This window comes from Mobula birostris, chromosome 4 (genome assembly GCF_030028105.1).
Source record: "Mobula birostris isolate sMobBir1 chromosome 4, sMobBir1.hap1, whole genome shotgun sequence".
Lineage (NCBI taxonomy): Eukaryota > Metazoa > Chordata > Chondrichthyes > Myliobatiformes > Myliobatidae > Mobula > Mobula birostris.
The window spans coordinates 128,514,533-128,537,984 of NC_092373.1; the positions used below are offsets into that span (position 1 = coordinate 128,514,533).

The 23,452-nt window shown below is 40.9% G+C and overlaps 1 protein-coding gene across 1 annotated transcript in view; it reads right to left on the reverse strand.

The window, feature by feature from the left end:
• Nucleotides 1-23,452, reverse strand: part of mmaa (metabolism of cobalamin associated A) — a 46,237-nt gene that overhangs the window by 13,801 nt on the left and 8,984 nt on the right. The window contains exon 3 of the mRNA XM_072256025.1: nt 11,672-11,842. Within this exon, the coding sequence (XP_072112126.1) occupies nt 11,672-11,842 (171 nt within the window). The remainder of the gene's footprint in view (nt 1-11,671; nt 11,843-23,452) is intronic.

The following is a 23,452-nucleotide window of genomic DNA, read 5'->3' on the forward strand; positions in this document are numbered from 1 at the left end:
CATTCTGGAAATCTAACAAAACAGACTGCAGATCAACACACATCAAAGTTGCTGGTGTACGCAGCAGGCCAGGCAGCATCTCTAGGAAGAGGTACAGTCGACGTTTCAGGCCGAGACTCTTCGTCAGGACCGCAGACCATCAAGGTTTCTGAATAATTGACGTGATCACCGATTTATTGTAATTATTTTTGTATACCTTCAAGTTAACCCTAGATTCAGTTTGCTCAGCATCTATTTTAATGCTATAAAATTTGACATCTTCCCCCTCCTCTCACTAAAGGATGAAATGTGTTATTCAATTATGAAAGCATTTTAAGTCAACCTTTCACAAGGATGAGCTAATTATGAGAATCTATGTTTTGTAATAGGAATTCAATCCCTTGAGCCTAAAATCCTTCCATATGCTTATTCAATCTTGGCTCCTTGACATTTTATAAAAGCTCAATAATCGTTTCAATTAGAATGATAAACAGAGGACAGTTACTTTTGACTTTAAGAATGTTGATAAACTCCAACATTCATAGATTCATAGAGTTACATAACAGAGTCACGTCCTTTGCCCAAATCGGCCATGCTGACTAAGTTGTCCTCCTGAGCTAGCCCTGTTTGCCTGCATTTTGCTCATATCCTTCTAAACTATTCCTGAACATACACCTGTTCAGAGATCTGTACTGCTTCCTCTGGCAACTAGTTCCATATACAGTGCCTTCAAAAAGTATTTAGCCCCTACAACTATTTTCATATTTTAATGTCTCATTTTCTAAATTTAAAATATATAGAAGTAGGATTTTTTGAGCTAATCTACAAACTAGTGTGCAGCATATCAAATCAAAAGTTCCAAAACCTGTCAACAATTTATATTTAAACCCTCCAAGTCCTGCAGATCCAGCAAAATCTTGGTGAATCTTTTCTGTACTCTCTAGCTTAATCACATCTTTCCAATAGAACAGGATCAGAACAACACACAGTATACCAGGTGTGGTCTCATCAACATTTTGTACAGCTGTAACACCGTAAGACATAGGAGCAGAATTAGGGCATCTAGCCCATCGAGTCTGCTCCACCATTTCATTATAGCTGATCTATTTTTTCTCTCAGCCCCAATCTCCTGTCATTTCCCGTACTCTCCTCATGCCCTTGGCCGGCTGGTGGCATGGTGGCATCAGCGCCGGACTTCAGAGCGACGGCTCCCGAGCTCGAATCCAGCCAGCTCCCTTGCACGCTTTCCATCCATGCTGGGTTGAGCGTCGAGCTAGCAACTCGGCCTCGTAAAAATAAGAAAGCCTGCTAAAAAAAAACTGTCATGACGGTGTCCCGATGACTCCATTCGGAGTTAAGGGCTTTCTTCTTCTAGCCACACAGTCATGGGTATAGAGGGAGTAGAGCAGTGGGTTAAGCACACATCACTGAGGTGTGTTAACGTTGATCATTAATGAGGAGGAGATACTTTTATACTTTATTGTCGCCAAACAACTGATACTAGAGCGTACAATCATCACAGCGATACCTGATTCTGCTCTTCGTGCTCCCTGGAGTACAAATCCATAGTAAATATTAAAAATTTAAATTTTAAATCATAAATAGAAAATAGAAAAGGGAAAGCGAGGTAGTGCAAAAAAACCAAGAGGCAGGTCCGGATATTTGGAGGGTATGGCCCAGATCTGGGTCAGGATCCTTTCAGCAGTCTTATCACAGTTGGAAAGAAGCTGTTCCCAAATCTGGCCGTACGAGTCTTCAAGATCCTGAGCCTTCTCCTGGAGGGAAGAGGGACAAAAAGTGTGTTGGCTGGGTGGGTCGTGTCCTTGATTATCCTGGCAGCACTGCTCCGACAGCGTGTGGTGTAAAGTGAGTCCAAGGATGGAAGATTGGTTTGTGTGATGTGCTAGGTTGTGTTCATGATGTTCTGCAGCTTCTTCCGGTCTTGCACAGGACAACTTCTATACCAGGTTGTGATGCACCCCAGAAAATGCTTTCTACTGTGTATTTATAAAAATTATTTAGGGAACAGACCAAATTTCCTTAGCTTCCTCAGGAAGTAAAGGCGCTGGTGGGCCTTCTTGGCAATGGACTCTGCTTGGTTGGACCAAGTCAGGTCATTTGTGATATTGACCCCAAGGAACTTAAAGGTTTTGACCTGTTCCACTTGTGCACCACCGATGTAAATGGGGTTGTGCGGTCTGCTACTCGTTCTGAAGTCAACAACCAATTCCTTCGTCGTGCTGACATTGAGGGATAGGTTATTGTCTTCACACCATGCCACCAGGTTCTTAATTTCCTTTCTGAACTCAAACTCATCATTATCCGAGATATGGCCTACAATTGTGGTGTCATCAGCAAACTTATACATTGAGTTCAATGGAAACTTGGCTACACAATCATGGGTGATAATAAACCTAATTCAGATTCTGATAACCAGGACTTGTGATGTGCACCAACTGGTCATACGACCATCCACCACCTGCTCCCATGGCTTCACATGACCCTGATCAGGGTGTAAGCAGGTGCTACACCTTGCCCAAGGGTGACCTGCAGGCTCGCGGAAGGAAGGAGCGACTCACACTTCCTTTGGTAGAGATGTATAATACAGTACACTGCAGAAAAAAAGTGTTTTGAGTGATTCATGTCACTGATCACAGTATCAGGCAGCAGTGAGTTGTGTTAGCTTTCTGATTTTATTGGAGTAAAATAAGGGGCCAGTTTATTAGAACTGGAATAGAAATGCCCAGAACTAAAAGAATGCTAGAATCTAAAATAGTTTGAGAACGTTACAGAGAATAGAGGAGAAATCTGCAGAAAAACTGGAAATCCCAGAGGACTGGCGAATGGCTAATGTTGTACGTGGTCACAGTGGCTTCTCCGGATCCAACCAAAGATGTAATTATTTGTCCTTCACATCTTCGAGCTATTCCTCAAGCTTATGCTGGGCTTCATTAGAAATTATGAAAGGTCAAAGTGGGAATGAACATAAGAAACAAGAGCAGGAGCAGGTCACTGCGACCATGTGTGCCGCATCTTACCAGAAGGTATAAGTTATCCATCTGTAATACTGATCTTATTTTTTCTCTCTCCTCAGAGTGCTCGTTCTGCAGATAGTCTCCTTTTGTTTTAGCAGCAGCGGACTTGGCTTTAACATGTTCCTTTCTTTGTTTTGTTTCTCTCTATCAAATTGCCTATTAACCAGATGACTCCATAAACATTAAGCTCATCCAAACAATCCTAGTCTTATCAAAAAATTTCCTATCCCCTACTAATTCCACACCCTTATCTCCAATTGTCACTACAACTTAAAACTACCTCTTCACACTTTCTTAGTTTGATGATGGGCTTTTAACCCAAAACATTAACTGCTTCTCTTTCTGTGGTTGTTGCCTGACCTGCTAAGTGTTTCCAGCATTTTTGTTTTCACATTTGAATACATACAAGATGCTTTTGGACAGAGAATTCCAAAGATTCCCAAACGCTAGTGAAGGAATTTCTTCCATTTTGGTCCTGAATAACCGATACTTTAGTTTCATATTTTCTCATACTTTCTTGTAACATTGGAGGACCACTCTGTAATTGAACCAATGCCAGCTTTCAGGGCATTCACATTGGTCCCACTTCCTTCACTGGTAACTTATTCTCTCTCACATGCACATTAATTCCACCTACACAAAGGCCAACTTATAATAATCTACCAGCACACCTTTGGGACATGAGCAAAGAGCATGCAGAGGAAACTCACATGGTAAGAAGATGAAAGAGCACCCAAGATCAGAGTTTAACATGGGTCACTACAGCTGTGTGGCAATAGCACAAAAATGCTGCATCACTATGCCATGCTGGTAATTGTAACCCAAGCTTTGGTCATCCCTACAAGATGGCCAATCTCTGTAACCTTATATTTTTCAATGATAACAACTCTTGTTCTTTTAAACTCCAGAGATCATTGGCCCAGTCTGCCTTCTCTTTCTCCATGGGGCAACACTCAAACTTCACAGTCTCTGGAACTAACCTGCTATCTCTTTGTTGCACCTTCTATTCTTCGAATATCATTCCTTAGATATGGAGGCCAGACCAATACACAACATTTTGGGTGTGGTCCCTACATAATTGTTGTCCACCACACTTTTCCATAATGAAAAATAGAATTTGAAATCAAACATTTTGAATAAAATATACAGATCAAAGCTTGCATGTTGCCTATAATCTTCCACTAATCTTCAAGGCTTTTCCTTCAATGTCCTTTCTGTGAACCTTCATCAATTTATTTTGCAATATTCATGCCCATCTTTCCCAGATGCCTTGTTTGAAATCCTTTAAGCTGTCGCCCATGAGCATTATGCGGACAAGAACTTGGTTCCATTCTCGTTTCTTCAGATAAAGCCAGAGATTTTCCAGAAATGTCCTCTTATTCTGAATTAATCTGATTTCTCTCAAGCATCCATGTTTGACTCATACCTGTTTCTTCTGTATATGTCAACCTTCTACAGCATCGTCCAAGACCATTAGTTTCCATCTTGATGACACCTCATTGCTTGGCCCTTGCACTGTCTCTATATTGATAGGTTCTTTGTCAGACATTCAATGTTAGTTTAACAGAAGTTTTCTTCACCAGCTAACAATCTTCAATACCCGTTAGCAACTAGATGCCCTAGTTATCTTTCTCCATGGTGGTTAAGTGAAATAGAAGAAAACCATTTGCTTGAAATGATCAGTTACCTAAAAGCTGTAATTAGTCTAATAGGTAAGTGGGCCTTCAACCCCGCATGAGCAATCAGGATAGTGGGAGCAGAAAGCGGACTGAGGGGATTCCTACAGCAGAGAAAGGACAATTTTCTGATACTAGGTAACTAGCAGTGGAGTGTGTCCATCCGAGGTAACACAATGGGATAATGAATTATAACCACATCAGCTGAGTTACTATCCCATTAGGAATTGAAAAGGCTAGCTGCCAGTGTTATTGCTACCACTCAAAGTGGGAGTAGTATAAATTCAAGTCCTGTTGTCATGAAACAGGACAGCTGTTATCACAGTATTAATCACATCTTAAACACATTATTCATCAGATATGCACTTACCTCTCATCTGCAGATCACAGGAGGTAGCAGCAGCTAACCAGGGTGTTAGCATTGCTGTATTTTCTGAATTCCAAGGAAGAGATGATGTATGCTAAGACTGGAGGAGCCATTATAGATGATGGCCAGCAATGGGGCTGAAACAATAGGAAATGAAGGCATTCTCATATATCAATTACTAGGCTCACTGAGGTACCCAGGGATCTATTAGAGGATAGGCTGTAGTATTGTTGCAATACACTGAAAGCCACCTCAAACAGTGGGAATTGCTGCACACAATAGTATTCTCAGCTTCTGTTACAGCAAACCAAGTCTGGACTACTAGCAAGGAAAAAGTTGAATCTCAGCATTAATTGAAGTATTCAGAAACTGAGATTTGCTTGATTTACAAAAAAACCAAGACAAGTACTGTCATGGTTGGGTCAACAACCATGCCAAGAGAGCTCTCAGCCTCTTCCACACAAGAGAGAGCTCAGTTCAAGTTGTCACTCAGCTCTTCCACGTTCCTTGATAAGCTTTCTGGGAGGACTGCAGATGTGACAGGCAAGTCAATGTCCGTAGTTATTAACCTTTATTCTATTTAAGAGGTAATCTGGAATCTCAGCAGACAACCTCACCTTTCAGTGACCTAGCACCTGTGTTAACCTTGCTGCCTGTTGGCTATCCATGCATAGTGTTTCATCTCATGTTGATCCTGCCTTTAAACTACTTCCTTTAATCTACACAGTGTCAGTATCTAGATTATGGCTGCAGTATCTGAGATGGTGTCTACAGGTGTGTAATTATTTGGTGACATTCTTTCCCAACACTGTCTTATTGCACTTCTTTGAACACAAAATGAAAAAGCACAATTACAGGTGAAGTGAGAGAAAACACAGGAAAAAGCAAAAGTTGAAAGCTTACAGCATCCAAGTGTCTAAATCTGAAGGACTGGAGAACAAGGGAGAAGCACATCTGAGAAGGGGGGTTGTGTATGCAACACCTGTATTTTCTATTGTCTTAACCCCACTGCTGATCACAACCTCAATAATGGCTGCTCCAATTTAAGCACGCACCATCTCATCCTTGGATTCAGAGAACGTAGTATGCAGGTACCCTGCTATGCTGTCTCCTGTGCAAGTAAAGTTTACCTGTGTGAATGTTATACAATGTGTATAATATGTGACTATCACAGTTTGACCATTGACAGTATATGGGAGCTCTGAGATGTACATTTGCAGTTTGCAACATTAGGATGAGGTAAGTTTATGAATCTTGGGCCTGACTGCGTGATACATCACCATCAATTACTGCTATTACTAATGTGTTTCAAGACAGAAGAAGGATGGTTAGTGGACACACATGCATATTTTCAAGCAGCACATATGCCCACCAGTGAAGCTGGTCTCCCACCAAATTGCTGTGAATTGGAATTTTTTCACCTTTGCATCAGTAGGCAACCTCCCCAGCTAGCATCCTGACTCTGCCAAGAATTTCTGCAGTATCTGGACCACTTAATGTGAGAGTACCCTGGCTAAGTGAAATCCCATTAAGGAACTCAATTCTTTTGCATGCCTGTGGCTTGGAATAAGCAGTAGTAGAGAAGCTGCCATAATTTGAGAATCCTGTAGTTCATCTATAAAACAATAAAAGATGCAAAAATGTTTATTTTAATCAGCATGTTTACCTAATTCTGCAATGAAAATTGGGCAACAAAGGCATTATTTTTAGTCTGATTGCTGATCTGGGATGCATGAGGCTGATGACTGTGAATGACGTAATGGCCGAGTAGGTCCAACTTTTCCTCCATCCTTTCCATCCAAAGCATATTCTTTATCAACATTCACCTCATACAAAAAGCAACATAACAAACTTCCAAAAGTATATCTGTGCTGGATTTGTAGGAATAATTGTACAGTAATTCCCATCTGGAGTTTTTGTAATTCCAGTTGTGGAATACATCGTATTATATATTTTACAGGTGCTGTAAATTTGAAGGAGGCAATGCGCTATTACCTTTTGATGTTTGGAAATCATTTGAACTGTTTGTGATGCAATTATTACTGGTCTGTCTCCTAGACCACGTTCAACTAAAATAAACTGTCCTATTTGGCTCTGATGTACTTTTATTCTACAATTCCTAAATACTAAACAAATTAAGCCAGTTAAAGAAATAATAATGCCTATTAATTTTTTTTAAATGTCTTTGTTTGGTTTACCTTCAACACTGGATCAGTCAGTCCCAGTTGGCATCAAGCTCCATTACACTGAGTAATGGTGCTGTCAGAGCTGTGTGCTCAGCCTGCTGCTGACTCACGAGTACGCTACCAGATCCAGCTCAAACCGCATCACCAAGCTCGTTGATGATACTACAGTGGTTGGCCTCATCAGTAACAATGAGTCAGCATACAGAGAGGAGGTAAAGAGGTTTGTCAAATGGTGTGAGCACAAGACAAAAGAGATAATTGTAGACTTCAGGAAGGTGCAGGTTGAAAAACTACACTGCACATCAATGGTTCTGCCGTGGTGAGAGTGAAAAGCAGAAAGTTCCTTGGTGTGCACATAATAGATGTTCTAACCTGGCCCCACAACACCCCCTCATTAGTCAAGATAGCACAAAGCATCTATACTTTCTAGGAGACTGAGGTGTGCAAGTGTCCCAGCCCCTATTCTGACAACTTTCTAAACGAGCATCAACAAGAGTGTCCTGTCTGGCCACATCACTGTGTGGTACGGAAGCTGCAAAGCTCAGGCCACAAGCGCCTACAGAGGATATTCCGGGGTCTCCCTCCCTACAATTTGTAACATTTACCAGGAGTATTGTATATGAAGGATCTGAAACATTGTTGAAGATCCCAACCACCCATTCCAGAAACCCTTTAACCTACTACCATCAGGAAGGAGGTACAGGAGCATCAGCACTTAGAATGGCAGACTGGCTAACAGCTTCTTCCCTTAGCCTGTGAGACTAATGACACCCTGCTGCCATCACTGTTCAACTGTGCTGCACACTACAAGCAATTTGAATATTTTATTCACTGTTTGTGCTAATATTTCGTTTTATGTGCTGTGTGAGATAAATTTTGTGGATGCACCGTGATCTGGAGGAACACTGTTTTGTTTGATCGTATATACGGTCAGTCAGATGGCAATATACTTGAACTTGATCAGCACTCTTGGGTCTTATGACCCCCTGTGCACACTTTGAAATTCTATGGGACAGGATTTGTTTGTTGAAACTACTAAGAAGTCACTGAGCAGCACACATTGAAGCAATTACTCTCAGATAAGAAGCTGGCAAACAATAGGTTGCTGCTAAATCTGATTGATAGAAACTTAATAGGAGTGGTGCACTAAATATTTTCTGAGTGTCTATTGGAAGGTAGGAGGATAGGCTATGTGATAGTGCATTCAGACATTGAAACATATAATGTCATTAAAATTTTTGCAGCACTGAATCAGGGCTCGTTGAATTGAAGATCACAGCTATTTAGTGCCTTTTCCATTTATGAGTTCACCCAGAGAGCCTCCCTGCCCTCCATGGAATAAGTACCTTCTCTCTACCTGCCATACAAATACCCTCAAGTTAGAAAATATTGGAGCCTATTATCTTCTGTGTTATGCTATTGTACTTTCTTGATACAATAAATGCCAAAAATTGCCCCACCCACAACGTACCAGCACTTGAAGATAAGTAGGCTGGCTTTCAGTAGTGCTAGACATCCACAAGGTTGGCCTACTAGTGATGTATGCAACCAGTTGTATAGTTAGTAGTGATTGCATATTAAAATTATATTAAGTAGTGTTTAACACACACTCCAACCAGTAGCAGAAAGTGCTGGCTTGTTGCTTAGGTTAATCCTGCACAAGATCCCCATTTTTGGAAACAGTTCATTTCCCACATTATGTTTTATACAAAAGGATCCTATGATAAGGAAGATTCAAAATTCATATTTTGCAACATATATTAACACTATAATTCAGAAACATGCTATTGAATTGAACTGCTGAAATGGCAAAACTGTAATTTCAGTTGGATCTGTTTAGGATTAAGACCTTTTTTCTCTTTCCCCTTTTCTTCTGGTTTTTAAGACGGATTCCAACATTATTCTTGCTGTGACATTACTGTAACAGATGTGATAAAATGGAACGGTGTGAACAGGAAAATACTATTACTCATTGTGTAAAAATTGGTTTACATCAGTCTCAGGGCTAACAAATGGATGGATGCCCATGATTACCTGTCACATTCAACAGAAGTTACATGACAAGTGATGCAGCCAAGACTAGAAGTCCAATTTCCATCAGAAAAAAAGAGAAGCCTTTACTATCTTAATTTTCAGGAACATACAATACTGGGTGCCATGGTAGTGTAATGGTTGGCACAATGCCATTACAGCTCAGGGCATTCCAGAGTTTAGATTTCAATTCTGACACCTTCTGTAAGGAGTTTGCAGGTTCTTCTCGTGAACCATGAGAGTTTCCTCTGGTGCTTTGGTTTCCTCCCACAGTCCAAAGGTATACTGGTTGGTAGCTTAATTGGCTATTGTAAATTATCCTGTGATTAGGCTAATGTTAAATAGGTGGGTCACTGAAGAAGGAAAAAGCACTCAATCTAATTCTAGCAAATGACATGCTTCAGTGGGAGAACATCAACAAAGCAATGATTGTAATTGGTTTAGATTAATGTAAAGTATTATAAACATCAATGATGTTTAATTTAAAGGGGTATTGCTCAGTTTGACCAGAAACCAGAACAGTAGGTCCAAACAATCAGAGATTAAATCAGAGAATTTCTCAATGTGGAAAAGAGTTCCTTGAATGACTAAAGATATAGACATTAAAGTTAAACAGAAAAGGTCTGCTCATGAGCAATGCCAGATTCACAATGGTGCAGAATTAAACAAAATACAGAAAGTAAAAAAGGGAAATATGAAGGGGAAAGGGGTTATTTGAGAAAACTGGAATACTGACTTTCTGTATAAAATTAAAAACAAAAGGGTACAGACTGAAGCTCTAGATGAGTATTTTGCACCTGCCTCATAAGAGAATGCTGTCAATGCCACAGTAAAGAAGAAAGACTATAGAGAAACCAGATGGGTAAAATAAATTAGTATTTTAAATGGTTAAGGTAGAAAACTTAACCAAATGAATAGAATATATTGGATTGCTGAGGGGAGTAACAGTGAAAATAGTACAAGTTCCAGACACAATCATTCAGTTCCCCCGGACACAAGAATAATGCCAAATGAGCGGAGGTTTGCAAATCTTTCAATAAAAAAGATTAAGAGGGTGATAATTATATGATAACTGAAGGCTGGTCAAATGATTATAGTATGAAATGTTTAACTTCAAATCTCTGACAAAATTGTTAATCTGTAAAATATGGGTCACTTATTAACATCCTTCCCAAGGATTTTTAAGTTGCATCTAATAGACATGACTGAAATATTTCAGGAAGTGTAACAGAAAAACAATTAAAGGGCTTTATAGTCAATGTTAGCTCAAAAATCTTTTGATACAATATCAAATAATAAAATTTGACAAAGGTATAGTAGAATATGACTGGCTAGGATACATTCAGAGCTATGGCAACTGGTTGTTATATCAACTGAAGGGGAATATATCACAGTGCTCTGAGGGGTAGTTACTAAGTCACTATCAATACCTAATTGTAACACTGAATTGGGCATAAATGGAATTATTTCAAAATTTGCAAATGCTAGGAAATGCTGCATTCTGTAAAATAAAATGTGCAATTTTTAAGAAAGCAGTGTAGACAATGTTGAAGGTGGCATTAGTTCTGGCTGCTCAAAAACTGAACGAGCTTGGGGTTGTAAAAGGTTAGGAACTTAATCCAAACCTTTATAAAATCACTTATTTGGCTCTAGTGGAAATACTGTCTCCACATCTGGGCCCTGTATATTAGGAAGCATTTAAAAGCCTTAGAGACAATGAAGAGGATAATTATTAGTTTGTAATCAGGTACTTAAGTCTCAAAAGATGGGATTGTTGGTAAAACAGTCAAAGGCAAATTTAATAGGCATCAAAATTTTGCTGCAATATTAATAATAAATTGACTTAAATTTTCCATTGTGTTTACTGTGGTCCAAGCACAATGCAGTTAATAAACTTGTAAACAAAGGTTAAAAGACAAAATGTTATTTGACAATATATTTAACACATTGTCATCTTTCCTTATCTCTCTCTGCTCAACCGGTTTCTTATTTTCTTTTTCCAACTGATATAACTAAATATCACTCTCTCCAAATTCCACCCACCCACTCACTCCTTCATTCTTGTTTCCCCTCCTCGAGGTCCTTGAATTACAAAGGCTCTTGAATGAAATTTATCTTGTTACTCATCAAGGTCCTAGACATTTGCTGCTTCTCTGAACCATTGTCAACTTTACTTCCAGTAAACTTCTAGGCAATTCTTTAAATTATATAAACATGTGAACACAGTTTAACAGAGCATAGCACAAGATTAACCAATTCACCAAAATATGCCCTGTAATAATGACATTGCCAGACCAAGACATTACATTCATTTTGGCTGATTAAATGATGATTCAAAATACAATTCAAAAGGTTTAAATTGTGTAAAATTGAAGATAAAAATACAGAATAACTCACCTACAGTTTCTACAAGAACTATATCATATCCTGCCCCTTCACATAAAATAATTGCTTCATTGGTGGTTCTGGTAACTCCTCCCAAAGTACCCGAAGTGGGTGATGGACGAATATAAGCATTCATATTCCTTGAAAGTTCAGTCATACGAGTTTTGTCACCCAAAAGTGATCCTAAAATTTGGAATTGCAAAACATTTATTAAAATCTTTCACAAAACATAGTAGTGCATATGACAAATTTTCATAAATTTGCAACATGCTTTAATATAGATGACTTTTATGTATTCCGAAAGGGGAATAAAATAAGGGTCTTTGTAACATGTTTCCAGGCAGACCTCGAGTATCTAGAGAAGATGTACAAAGGGTTGCTAAAATTATTAAAACTATCAAGCTAAAGAAAGCATAGTGCAGAACAACAAAAATTTTACAAAACAGAAGCAAACTCTACTGGTCCTCTGTAAGAGCTATTTAAAGTTAGTGCTTTTTTAAAAACTGCGAATTCTATTGAAAGATCATCAATGTGACACATTAATCCTGTTGTTCACTCCACAGATCCTGCTTAGAATTTTGTCTGGGGAGAATTTTCAGCATTTCTGTTTTTGTTTCTGATTCTGATTTTTAGCATTCTCAGTTTTTTGTTGCTTTTGGAAGAAGAAGAAGAAGAGGAAGAAGAAGAACTACTACTACTACTATGTGGACTCAGGCCTAGGGGGCCGGCGTCGGCCACAATGACAGACTTTCCACTTCTCCTTCTTTTGGAACAATGCAAATTAATTTTTTTACACATCCTCAAACATCCTTTAAGAATTCCTATGATATTTGATTACACCACACATTCAGATAATACATACAAATCAATTGTACAAAAATTCTAAATACAAAATAAATTTTCATTTGCCATTAATTCATGTGTCAATTATTAAAAATTCACTCATTTTCCATGCATGAAACTGGCCTCTCTTTAGTATCCTCTGCAATTCGAACTTCTCCAGTCTCCCCAGACTGAAGCCACCCGTTCGTTAGTGCATTTTGGTAATCACCATCTACACCACTCCAAATACAGTGTTTGGGATTACAGGTTTCCCCCGCCATCCGAAGGTAGAGCGTTCCTATGAAATAGTTCGTAAGCCAGAATGTCGTAAAGCGAAGAAGCAATTACCATTTATATGGGAAAAATTTGTGAGCATTCGCAGACGCAAAAATAACCTATCAAATCATGCCAAATAACACACAAAACCTAAAATAACAGTAACATATAGTAAAAGCAGGACTGCACTGCTCTCTGTAGCGAAAATCTCACGCAAGCGCTCTCGGCAAAAACACGGCGCAAGTGCCGTCGGCAGAAAATCTCACGCAAGCGCTGTTGGCAAAAACACTCTCCAGTAACCTTTAAGCTATGAAGCTGCCAAATCATACCAAATAACACGTAAAAATACACAGCCAATATAAAGTAGAAATAATGTATGTACAGTGTAGTATCACTTACAGGAATCAGGAAGACAGCACAGAGCACACTGATGATGGTGTGTTAGACTGAGTCATTGGAGGTTGGGGTGGTACAGTGTCCCCCACCCTCCAGGCCGCCGACCGATACCGATCCGCGAAGCATGCAGTGGTCCAGCGGTAGCCGGGAGGCACACAGCACATCTTTAAGAAAAAAGCCGAAATAAACATGCTAATTAATTAGGTACCGCCCAGCACCTAATTAATTAGCATGTTTATTTCGGCTTTTTTCTTAAAGATGTGCTGTGTGCCTCCCGGCTACCGCTGCATTCTCTGCGAATCGGTACCTGTCCGTGGCCTGGGAGTTGGGGTGGTGGGACACTGGGGTGTCACCTCATCGTCATCTGTTTCCATTAGGGCAGGCAGCTCATCTTCTCCTATGACTGCCTGCCTCGATATCGAAGGTCGAGGTTCGTCGTCTGCTGTGGCTGATGTGGAAGGCTTGAAAAACGACAGTATGTTTGACTGCTGAGCCTCGCACATTTTTCTATCATACAGTTCTTTGTAAGCACTCAAACCATCTTGCAAATATGCCCTAAACTGACGTACCCTTTCAAAATTAAAGTCGTACTTTATCATTGCAGCGAAAATCTCACGCAGTTGCTTCACGTTCAGTTCCTGGACAACTTCACTTTTGCTACTGCATTCGGTTTCGATTGTTCTCCTTTCCTCTTCCAATTGCATCAGCTCTTCATCTATCAGTTCTTGGTCATGAGATGCCAAAACCTCTTCAACATCATCTTCGTCAACTTCCACAAGCCAAACTCACTTTGTCCTTATTTTGTTCACCACGATGGAAACGCTTAATTATGTCTAGTTTTACGCTAAGTGTAACACCTTTACGAGCTCTTTTAGGCTTTTCCGATACCTCCGAACTCATCTTGCAAACGGCTGCTCACAGGCACGTGTTTAAGCAATGCCGGTGAGAATGCCATTCCGAATCCGGAGGAGAGCAGCTGCTCGGGGCGTGCGCTGCTTTTTTTTTTTCGTGCACTGCCTTTTATTGCGCGCTGCATTTTTTCACATGCTGCCTTTTTTCGTAACAGTGAAAACACCTTCTGTGAGCGAAAACAGGTAACTAATGTAGGTCTTTCGTAACAGTGAGGATTCATAAAGCGAACGTTCGAATAGCGGGGGACACCTGTATAGTCAGTACGGAAGCAGGATCACTGGCCCACCACATCTGTACCAACTATTAACTACCCGATACTCCTACATCAATCCTATTTTTAAAAAATTCTTCTACAAGCTCATCATCTCAGTACTAGATTCCACTCACCTATGTACTAGGTAGGGGCTAGTTAGTGGCCAATTAACCTATCAACTTGCACGTGTTTGGGACGAGGGAAGAAACCAGAGCACTCAGAGGAAACCAACATGGTCAAAAGGAGAATGTGCAAAATCCACACAAACAGCAACTGAGGTCAAGATTGAATCCAGGTTTCTGCACTGAGACAACAGCAGCTCTAGTGACTGTGTTTCTGTTATGTGTCCATAACATTTCAGCTGAAGCTTAACTAGTGACTTAACAAGCTTGAGTATGACTCTCATGATTATAATCATTTCTCCATACATAAAGCTAAGTATTTTATGCTGACTACTTAATTATCTGATCATTTGCCTGCCAACAGTAATAATGCAATAACGTTCAATCTCAGGATCAATTTTCCTTCAAACTAGCATCATGCCTCCAGGAGTTGTTTATCCTCCAAAGTGTATCCTTTCATTAATCTGTTAAAATGCATATGCCCCATTCATCAAGTCATCTATACTCTTCCGCTTGGTACAATAACAAAAAAGTAACATTTGTCAAACATACTGCAAACCTTCCTTTCATAAATCTACACAGTCCTGACTGTCTAATACAATTAAACCAAAATACTGTAATATATAGGAATAGCATTAGGCCATTCAGCCCATTGAGTCAGCTCTGCCATTCAATCATGGTTGATTTATTTTCATTCTCAACTCTATTCTCCTGCGTTTTCCCCATAACCTTTGACACCCTTACGAATCAAGAACCTATCAACCTCCGCTTTAAACTTTCCCAATAACTTGGTCTTCACAGCTATCTGTGGCAATGAATTCCACAGATTTACCACCCCCTTGCTAAAGAAATTCCTCCTCATCTCTGTTTTAAAGGGATATGCTTCTATTCTAATGCTGTGCCCTCTGGTCCTTTGTTATCCATGTCCACTCTCTCCAGGCTTTTCAATATAGGGTATGTTTCAATGAGATCCTCTCTCATTCATCAAAACTCCAGCAAATACAAGCCCAGAGCTATCAAATGCTCCTCATATAATGATTCCTGGAATAATTTTTGTTAACCTCCTGCGGACCCTCTCCAACGCCAGTAAATCCTTTCTTAGAGAGAGGGCCCAAAATTGCTCACAATACTCTGAATTTGATCTGATCTGATCAATGTCTTATAAAGCCCTAGCATCCTTGCTTTTATATTCTAGTTCTCTCAAAGTGAACGCTAACATTGCATTTGCCTTCCTTACTACCAACTCAACTTGCAAGTTAACCTTGAGGAAAATCTGCACTTGATGCTCAAGTATCTTTGCACCAATGGTTCTGAATTTGCTCTCCATTTAGAAATATAATCAATGCCATATTCCTTCTACTAACGTGTATTACCATACATTTTCCTACACTGTATACCATCTGTCACTTCTTTTCTCCTAATCTGTCTAAGTCCTTTTGCAGGCTCCCTATTATTATTTAAATAACTTGCTACCACTTCCAGATTCCAGCATTTTCTCTTTTACTGATACAAAGCCAATTAGTTACCCACTCCCTTTCTCCCTTTTGAATCTCTTTTGAATTCTCCAGTTATAAATAGAGCTTCCTGATTTATTATAATACCCATCAACTATGTACTGTATATATTAAAAACTATTCAAAATTACATCAATTACACAGGATGGACCAAACTGTTGATTCAGAAAAGGCAAAAGGTGGATGGGTGTGTTTCATGATAAACTCTCAGTGGTGCTCCAATGTAGCAGTTTTGCTGTATTCATGTTTCCCTTACCTTTAACACCTAACGATCAAATGACAACGATTCTATTTACCAAGAGAGTTCTTCTCTATGATCTTGACCACAGCTTACATACCACCAGCGGCAGACTATAATCAAGCGCTTGAGATACCACATGATGCTGTCAAACAAGAAACAGTCCATCCCGACGCATTTCATATCATAGTTGGGGATTTCAATCAGACTTATTTGAAAAAATTCCCAGCCCAATTACCATCAGGATATAACCTATAACACCAGAGGTTCTAAAACACTGGACTACTGCTATACTAAGATAAGGAATGCCTACAGTTCCATGCCCAGACCACACTTCGGGAAATCTGATCACTTGGCTGTCCTTCTCCTACCTACATACAGGCAGGGGCTTAAGAGCAAGGCTCCAGAGATTAGGACAACAAAGAAGTGGTCACAGGAGGCAGAGGAACAGCTATGGGGTAGCTTTGAGTTGGTGGACTTGGTTGCATTCAAGAACTCACCTGTGGATCTGAATGAATACACCACGGTTGTCAAGGACTTTATAAAAAGTTGTAGACAAGTGTGTCCACACATAATGATTCAGAGTCTTTCCCAACCAGAAACCCCGGAATGACCATGAGATCCATAATCTGCCGAGGGCCAGATCAGGGACATTCAAGTTTAGCTACCAAGGAAGTTACAAGAGGTCCAGGCGAAGTACCAATTCTGGACTAAACTTGAATCAATGAAGGATGCTCAATAGCTGTAGCAGGGTTTGAATGGTATCACCTCTTACAGAGTGAAACCATGTGACATAGGTGGCAACAAGACACAATTTCCAGATGATCTCAATGTCTTCTATGCTCGCTTTTACTGTCAAAATATTGAAGAACCAACACAAGTCCCTACAGCCCCCAATGACTTTGTGATTTCAGTCTCTTAGGCTGACATGAGAGCATCCTTCAGGAGGGTGAACCCAGGGATAGCATCCGGCCCAAATGGGGCACCTAACTGAGTACTAAAGACCTGTGTTGATCATCTGGCTAGAGTGTTCAATGAGATCTTTACCTCTAGCTTTGGCAGTCTGAGGTATTCACCTGCTTCAAGAAGGCTTCAATTATACTAGTGCCCAAGAAAAACATGGTGACCTACCTCAATAACTATCATCCAGTAGCACTTACATCCATAGTGATGAAGTGTTTTGAGAGCTTAGTAATGAAACATATCAACTCTTGCCTGAGAAGTGATTTGGATCCACTCCAATTTGCCTACCAGCACAAGAAGTCCACAGCAGATGCCATTTCATTGGCTCTTCACTCAACCCTAGAACATCTGGACAACAAAGATGCTACATCAGGATGTTCTTTATTGACTACAGCTCGGCATTCAATACCATCATCCCCTCAAAACAACTCAATGAGCTTCATACTTTAGCCTATACCTTCTTTTGCAATTTCCTTACTTGAAGACCCCAGTCAGTTCAGATTAGCAACAACACCTCCTCCACAATCTCCATCAGCACAAGTACACCCCAAGTGCTTAGTCCCCTGCTCGACTCGCTTTACACTTATGACTGTGGCTAAGCACAGCTCCAATTCCATATTTAAGTTTGCTGATGGCACCACTGACATGGGCCGAATCAAAGGAGGTGACGAATCAGCATATAGGAGGGAGATTAATGTCTATCATGGTTCCCTTCATACTCCATTATAGTAGGTGGTGGTAATTCACCTTCCTAATAGATGCGAGCCAACATAGCACAAAAGATGAAGGGTGGGGGGGGAGGTGAGGAGGAGGAATACAGCACAAACTAAAAGGAGGACAGAAAAAAGTAAAATTGTGGCAACCCACTTCTAGCACACACGAACCGGCTCACGAAACAGCACGCGCAGGCAGAGGGCCGGCCCCAAAAAGGGTGCCAGGCTATCTTCACCAGCAGGGGGAAAATCCCGTGCGCGGAAAGGGTCTGGGAATATGCATTCCCCACAGCAGTCCCGCCCAGGGAGGGCGGGAATGGGAAGGCTTTAAAGCAGGCCGCGAAGTTTGAATAAGTCTTTTTCATCGCAACTCTAACTCACTGACTACGTGTGGTTATTTTAGTGCTGTGTGTAGCACACCACTACAAAATTATATTAAAAGCTGCAGGAAAACAACTAGAGATAAAAGACTCGAAGTTATTAAAGATGCCTTACAAGAAGTAAGCAATATTCCGACTTCAAAGGAGGATTGTTAACGGTTTTTCTAATCTTACAATGGAATGCTAGAAGCCTGTTAGGTAATGGTCAAGAATTTAAGAAATTTGTTGAAGACTTACCAAGTAAACCTGAACAGGATGTGTACAGGAAACCTGGGTGAAATTGTGTCGAAGTTTTAAGATACAGAAATTACGTTGATATAAGAAACAATCGGAAAACAGGTAATGGAGGAGTAACACACATCAAAGTTGCTGGTGAACGCAGCAGGCCAGGCAGCATCTCTAGGAAGAGGTACAGTCAACATTTCGGGCCGAGAATGCTGCCTGGCCTGCTGCGTTCACCAGCAACTTTGATGCGTGTTGCTTGAATTTCCAGCATCTGCAGAATTCCTCGTGTTTGCGTAATGGAGGAGTGGCTACCTTTGTCAATAATGAAATAGCAGAGTGTTTTGGAAATTGGGGTTCCTTATGAGTCAACTGTGGTTGAAATTTGGGGAAAGAATATTAAAGTATGGATAATTTTTAAAAACCCTTGTGAAAGGTTAAGACCTGATATATTGAAAAGTGGGTGGAGATAGGAGAAATAAGGTTATATGGTGGAAGGATTTCAATGTTCATAGTACTATGTGGAGTTGTAATGACATAAATGTGACGGCTTCCTGGAAGAAAAGTGTATGGTGTTCTTGAACAATGGTAGGAATACAAGTTTAAATCTATTTAACAACACTATCTTTGCTATAGACCTTACCCGGGTATCTGAGGATATAGCAGTGTGTATAATTGGGAAGTGCGCAGTGATATAAGAGTGGGGAGTGATCATTTCCTCATTATCTGTACAATGGAAATAGATGCGTATCAGAGGAAAGGTTCTTATACCCCCAGATAGAATTTTAAAAGGGCAAATTGGGATGTATTTGATGATTTATATGAAAGTAAATTACCTGGTCATATGGTTTTGGAGGATATTGAGTTGAGTAATAATACCTTGTGCTCTGTACTCAACTCAATAGCTAAGGAATCAATTCCCAAATCATTGGGAGATAATAAAAAGAAAAGCTGTCCCCTGGTGGATGGATGATGTAAAAGAGCCGTGAATGTGTGTTATAAAGATTTAGGAAAGTTGGGCAGTGTTAGTCCTATTCATCTTTTATACAATATAAAAGAGCTCAAGCTACAGTTAGAAAAGTAGTAAGAAAGGCAAAGAAAAAGTATTGGATAATGTACAGTGATAGCATTGAGAAAGAGATCCAAGTAGGGGAAGTTTGGGGTACGATATAGAAAATGGAGGGAGTTAGAAAACTTCATGCATTACTGGCTTTGTATGGTGGGGAGAAGGTTGCAGTTACTGACTCTTGAAAAAAAAGTACAGGCTGTTGAGCCTTACTTCCGTTTAGGAAATTTACTGGAGGGAATTCTGAGAGACAAGATCAACCATCACTTGGATAGCTAAGACCTGATCAGGAATTGTCAAACACATGAAATTCTGCAAATCCAAAAAGCAACACAAAACGCTGAAGGAACTCAGCAGGTCAGGGAGCATCCATGGAAATGAACAGTCAACATTTTGGGCCAAGACCCTTCTTCAGAACTGGAATAAAAAAGTGAGGAGAGGGGAAGGAGGATAGCTAGAAGGTGAAAGATGAAGCCAGGCAAGTGGGAAAGGTAAAGGGCTGGAGAGGAAGGAATCTGCTAGGAGAGGGGCGTGGACTATAGGAGAAAGAGAGGCAGGGGGGACTGAAGGGAGGTAATAGGTAAGTGAGAAGAGATAAGAGGCCAGAGTGAGAAATAAAAGAAGAAGGAGAGGGAAGGAGAAATTGATATTTATACCATCAGGTTAGAGGCTTCCAAATGGAATACAAGGTGCTGCTCCTCCACCCTGAAAATGGCCTCATCATGGCACAAGAGGAGGCTACGGCCTGACATGTCAGAACGGGAATGGAAATCAGAAGTAAAATGTTTGGCCACTGGGAAGTTCCACTTCAGGTGGATGGAGCGGAGGTGCTCGACGAAGGCAATCCCTAATTTACAACGGGACTCACCGATGTAGAGGAGGCCACTTCAGGAGCACCAGGTACATGGATCAGTGGTCCCCAACCACCGGGCCATGGACCATTACCAGGCCGCAAAGCATGTCCTACTGGCTGAGAGGAACCGGTATGATTTGGCGATATGAAACGATATGAGACAGCTGCACCTTTCCTCATTCCGTCACGCCCACTGTTGAACTTGAATGCACGTGAGGTCATTACGCACACGAGGTCATCAGTTAGTCATTAACCTACAACTACTTGATGAGTAAAAAACAAACGTCACTTGAGAGTTTCTTTGGAAGAGGTGGTAGGGGACATAAAAAGCCTAACGATAATGATAACGCAGGGACAGCTGAGGCCAAGACTGCAAAAAAAAAGAAAGCTTCCTTCAACAGAAAATATGACCAGTCATACATAAAATATGGCTTTATTGCGACCGGTGACTCGCACGTTCCAAACCCCTGTGTGTGATATGTGGAGACAAGCTGTCTAATGAGGCAATGAAGCCCTCAAAACTGCTTCAGCACCTTGAGTCCAAGCAGCCTGCACTTAAAGACAAACCCGTTGCGTTTTTTTAAGCGGAAAAAACATGGGCAAGTGGGACAGAAGCAAGTGCTGAGAGCCACCACCTCCACAGATGCTGCTGCTCTGAGAGCATCGTACTTAGGGGATAACCGTATTGTTAAGGCTAAGAAGCCTTTCACTGCTGGTGAAGAATTGATTCTGCCTGCTGCCAAGGACATGTGCCGTGAACTGTTGGGAGAATCTGCAGCAAACAAGATGGCACAGGTTTCTTTTTCAGCTACCACAGTTTCAAGGAGGATCGATGATCTAACGGAGGACATCGAAGCACAGCTGTTGGAACAGCTTAACGAGTCACCATGGTATGCTATCTAGGTTGACGAGTCCACCGATGTCGACAACAAGGCAATACTGCTCATTTATGTGCGATATATATTTCAAGATGATGTGCACGAGAATATGTTGTGTGCACTGCCGCTGACAACTAACACAACTGGGGCAGAACTATTCAAGTCTTTGAATGACTACATGTCAGGCAAACTGGATTGGACATTCTGTGTTAGAATATGGACAGACGGGGCTGCAGCTATGACTGGACGGTTGTCTGGTTTCACTACCCGAGTCAAAGAGTTTGCTCCTGAATGCCAGTCTACACACTGTGTCATACACAGGGAAATGCTAGCTAGCCGAAAAATGTCACCTGATCTTAACAGCATATTGAGTGACGTTGTTGAAGTTATCAATCACATCAAAGCAAAAGCCCTAACTCACGTCTGTTTGAGCAGCTTAGCGAGGAAATGGATGCAGAGCACAAACGCCTTCTCTTACACACTGAAGTCAGGTGGCTATCAAGGGGCAGAGCCCTGGCCAGGGTTTTTGAGTTAAGAGAGCAGCTATAGAGATTTCTTTCAGGAAAAAAAGTCACCACTGGCAGCACACTTCAGTGACGAGGAGTGGATAGTAAAACTCTGTGTGACATCTTCAACATGCTCAATGAACTCAATTTGTCACTTCAAGTGAGAATGACAATAAAGTGTCTGCTTTCAAAGCCAAACTGGAACAGTGGGGACGGCGAGTGGACAGAGGCATATTTGACATGTTCCCAACATTAGCTGGGATTTTGGGAGAGACTGAGGCTGCACCATCCTCACAGCTGGGGCACGATCACCTACCTTTGCTGTCGATAGAATTCGAGCGTTACTTCCCAACCGCAAATGACCTAAGACGTGCAAAGGAATGGGTCCGTAACCCATTTGTGAATGTCCCAGTGAATCATCCAGGTCAGTGCGGGAAGAAGATCAACTTGAGCTTGCAAATGACAGTGGGCTGAAAAGTATGTTTAACATAACATTCTGGATCAAAATCAAGGCTGAATATCCTGAGATAGCCACAAAAGCACTGAAAACATTGCTTCCATCTCCAACATCATATCTCTGCGAAGCAGGATCTTCTGCAATGAATGCAATGAAAACTAAATTGCAGAATAGACTAGACATAAGGAACCCCTTTCGAGTATTGCTGTCTCCCATCACCCCTCGATGGGACCGTCTTGTTGCAGGGAAACAAGCCCAGGTCTCCCACTGATTCACCGATATTGGTGTGTTGCAATGATTTTATACGAGGAAAATATGCACTGTGTGTTTAATATTAAATTTGTTAGATAAACCTTTTTAGAAACGAAATTGAGTGTATTTGCCACTTACAAGTGGCTTATAGTTGACTTATCGCCTATATTCCGGTCGTGACTAACACCCCCCATCCCCCGTCAGCCGGTCTGCAAGAATATTGTCAATATTAAACCCATCCGCAGTGCAGAAAAGGTTGGGGACCCCTGCAATAGATGACTCCAGAAGATTCACAGGAGAAGTGTTGCCTCACTCCGAAAGACTGTTTGGAGCCCTGAATGGAGCTGAGGGAGGAGGTGAATGGGCAAGTGAGGTTTTTAGTGATTTTTGAAGGGGCAACTAAGGGGATAGATGAAGGTAGGGTAGTGAAGGCTGTCTATATGGACTTTAAGGCCTTTGACAAGTTCTTGCCTGGCAGGCTAATCTGGAAGGTTACGTCACACGGGATTCGGGAGAGCTGGTGAGGTGAATTTAGAATTGGCTAAGTAATAAGAAGCAGGCTGTGATGGTTGAAGGCTGATTCTGACAGCGTGTGACTAATGAGATGCCCCAGGGGTCGGTACTAGGATCTTTCTTAATCATTATTTATGTAAATGATTTCAATGTGAATGTACATTAGAATAATTAGCAAGTTTATTGATATTAAAATTAAGGAGATCTTATTGATAGTGAACTAGGTTACAGCGAATTACAGATCTTAATCAGTTAGGGACAAGGGTTGAGGAATAGAAGTGGATTTCAACTTGGATAAGTGCAAGGTGACGTGTTTTGGACATCCAAACTAGGGTTGACACATACAGTCAAAAGCAGGGCACTGATGAGTGCTGTGGAACAGAGGGACCTAGGAGTACAAGTGCAAAAACAGCCATGCAACACCAGTGCAAAAGCACAAGTGGTAAAAAAGGTATTT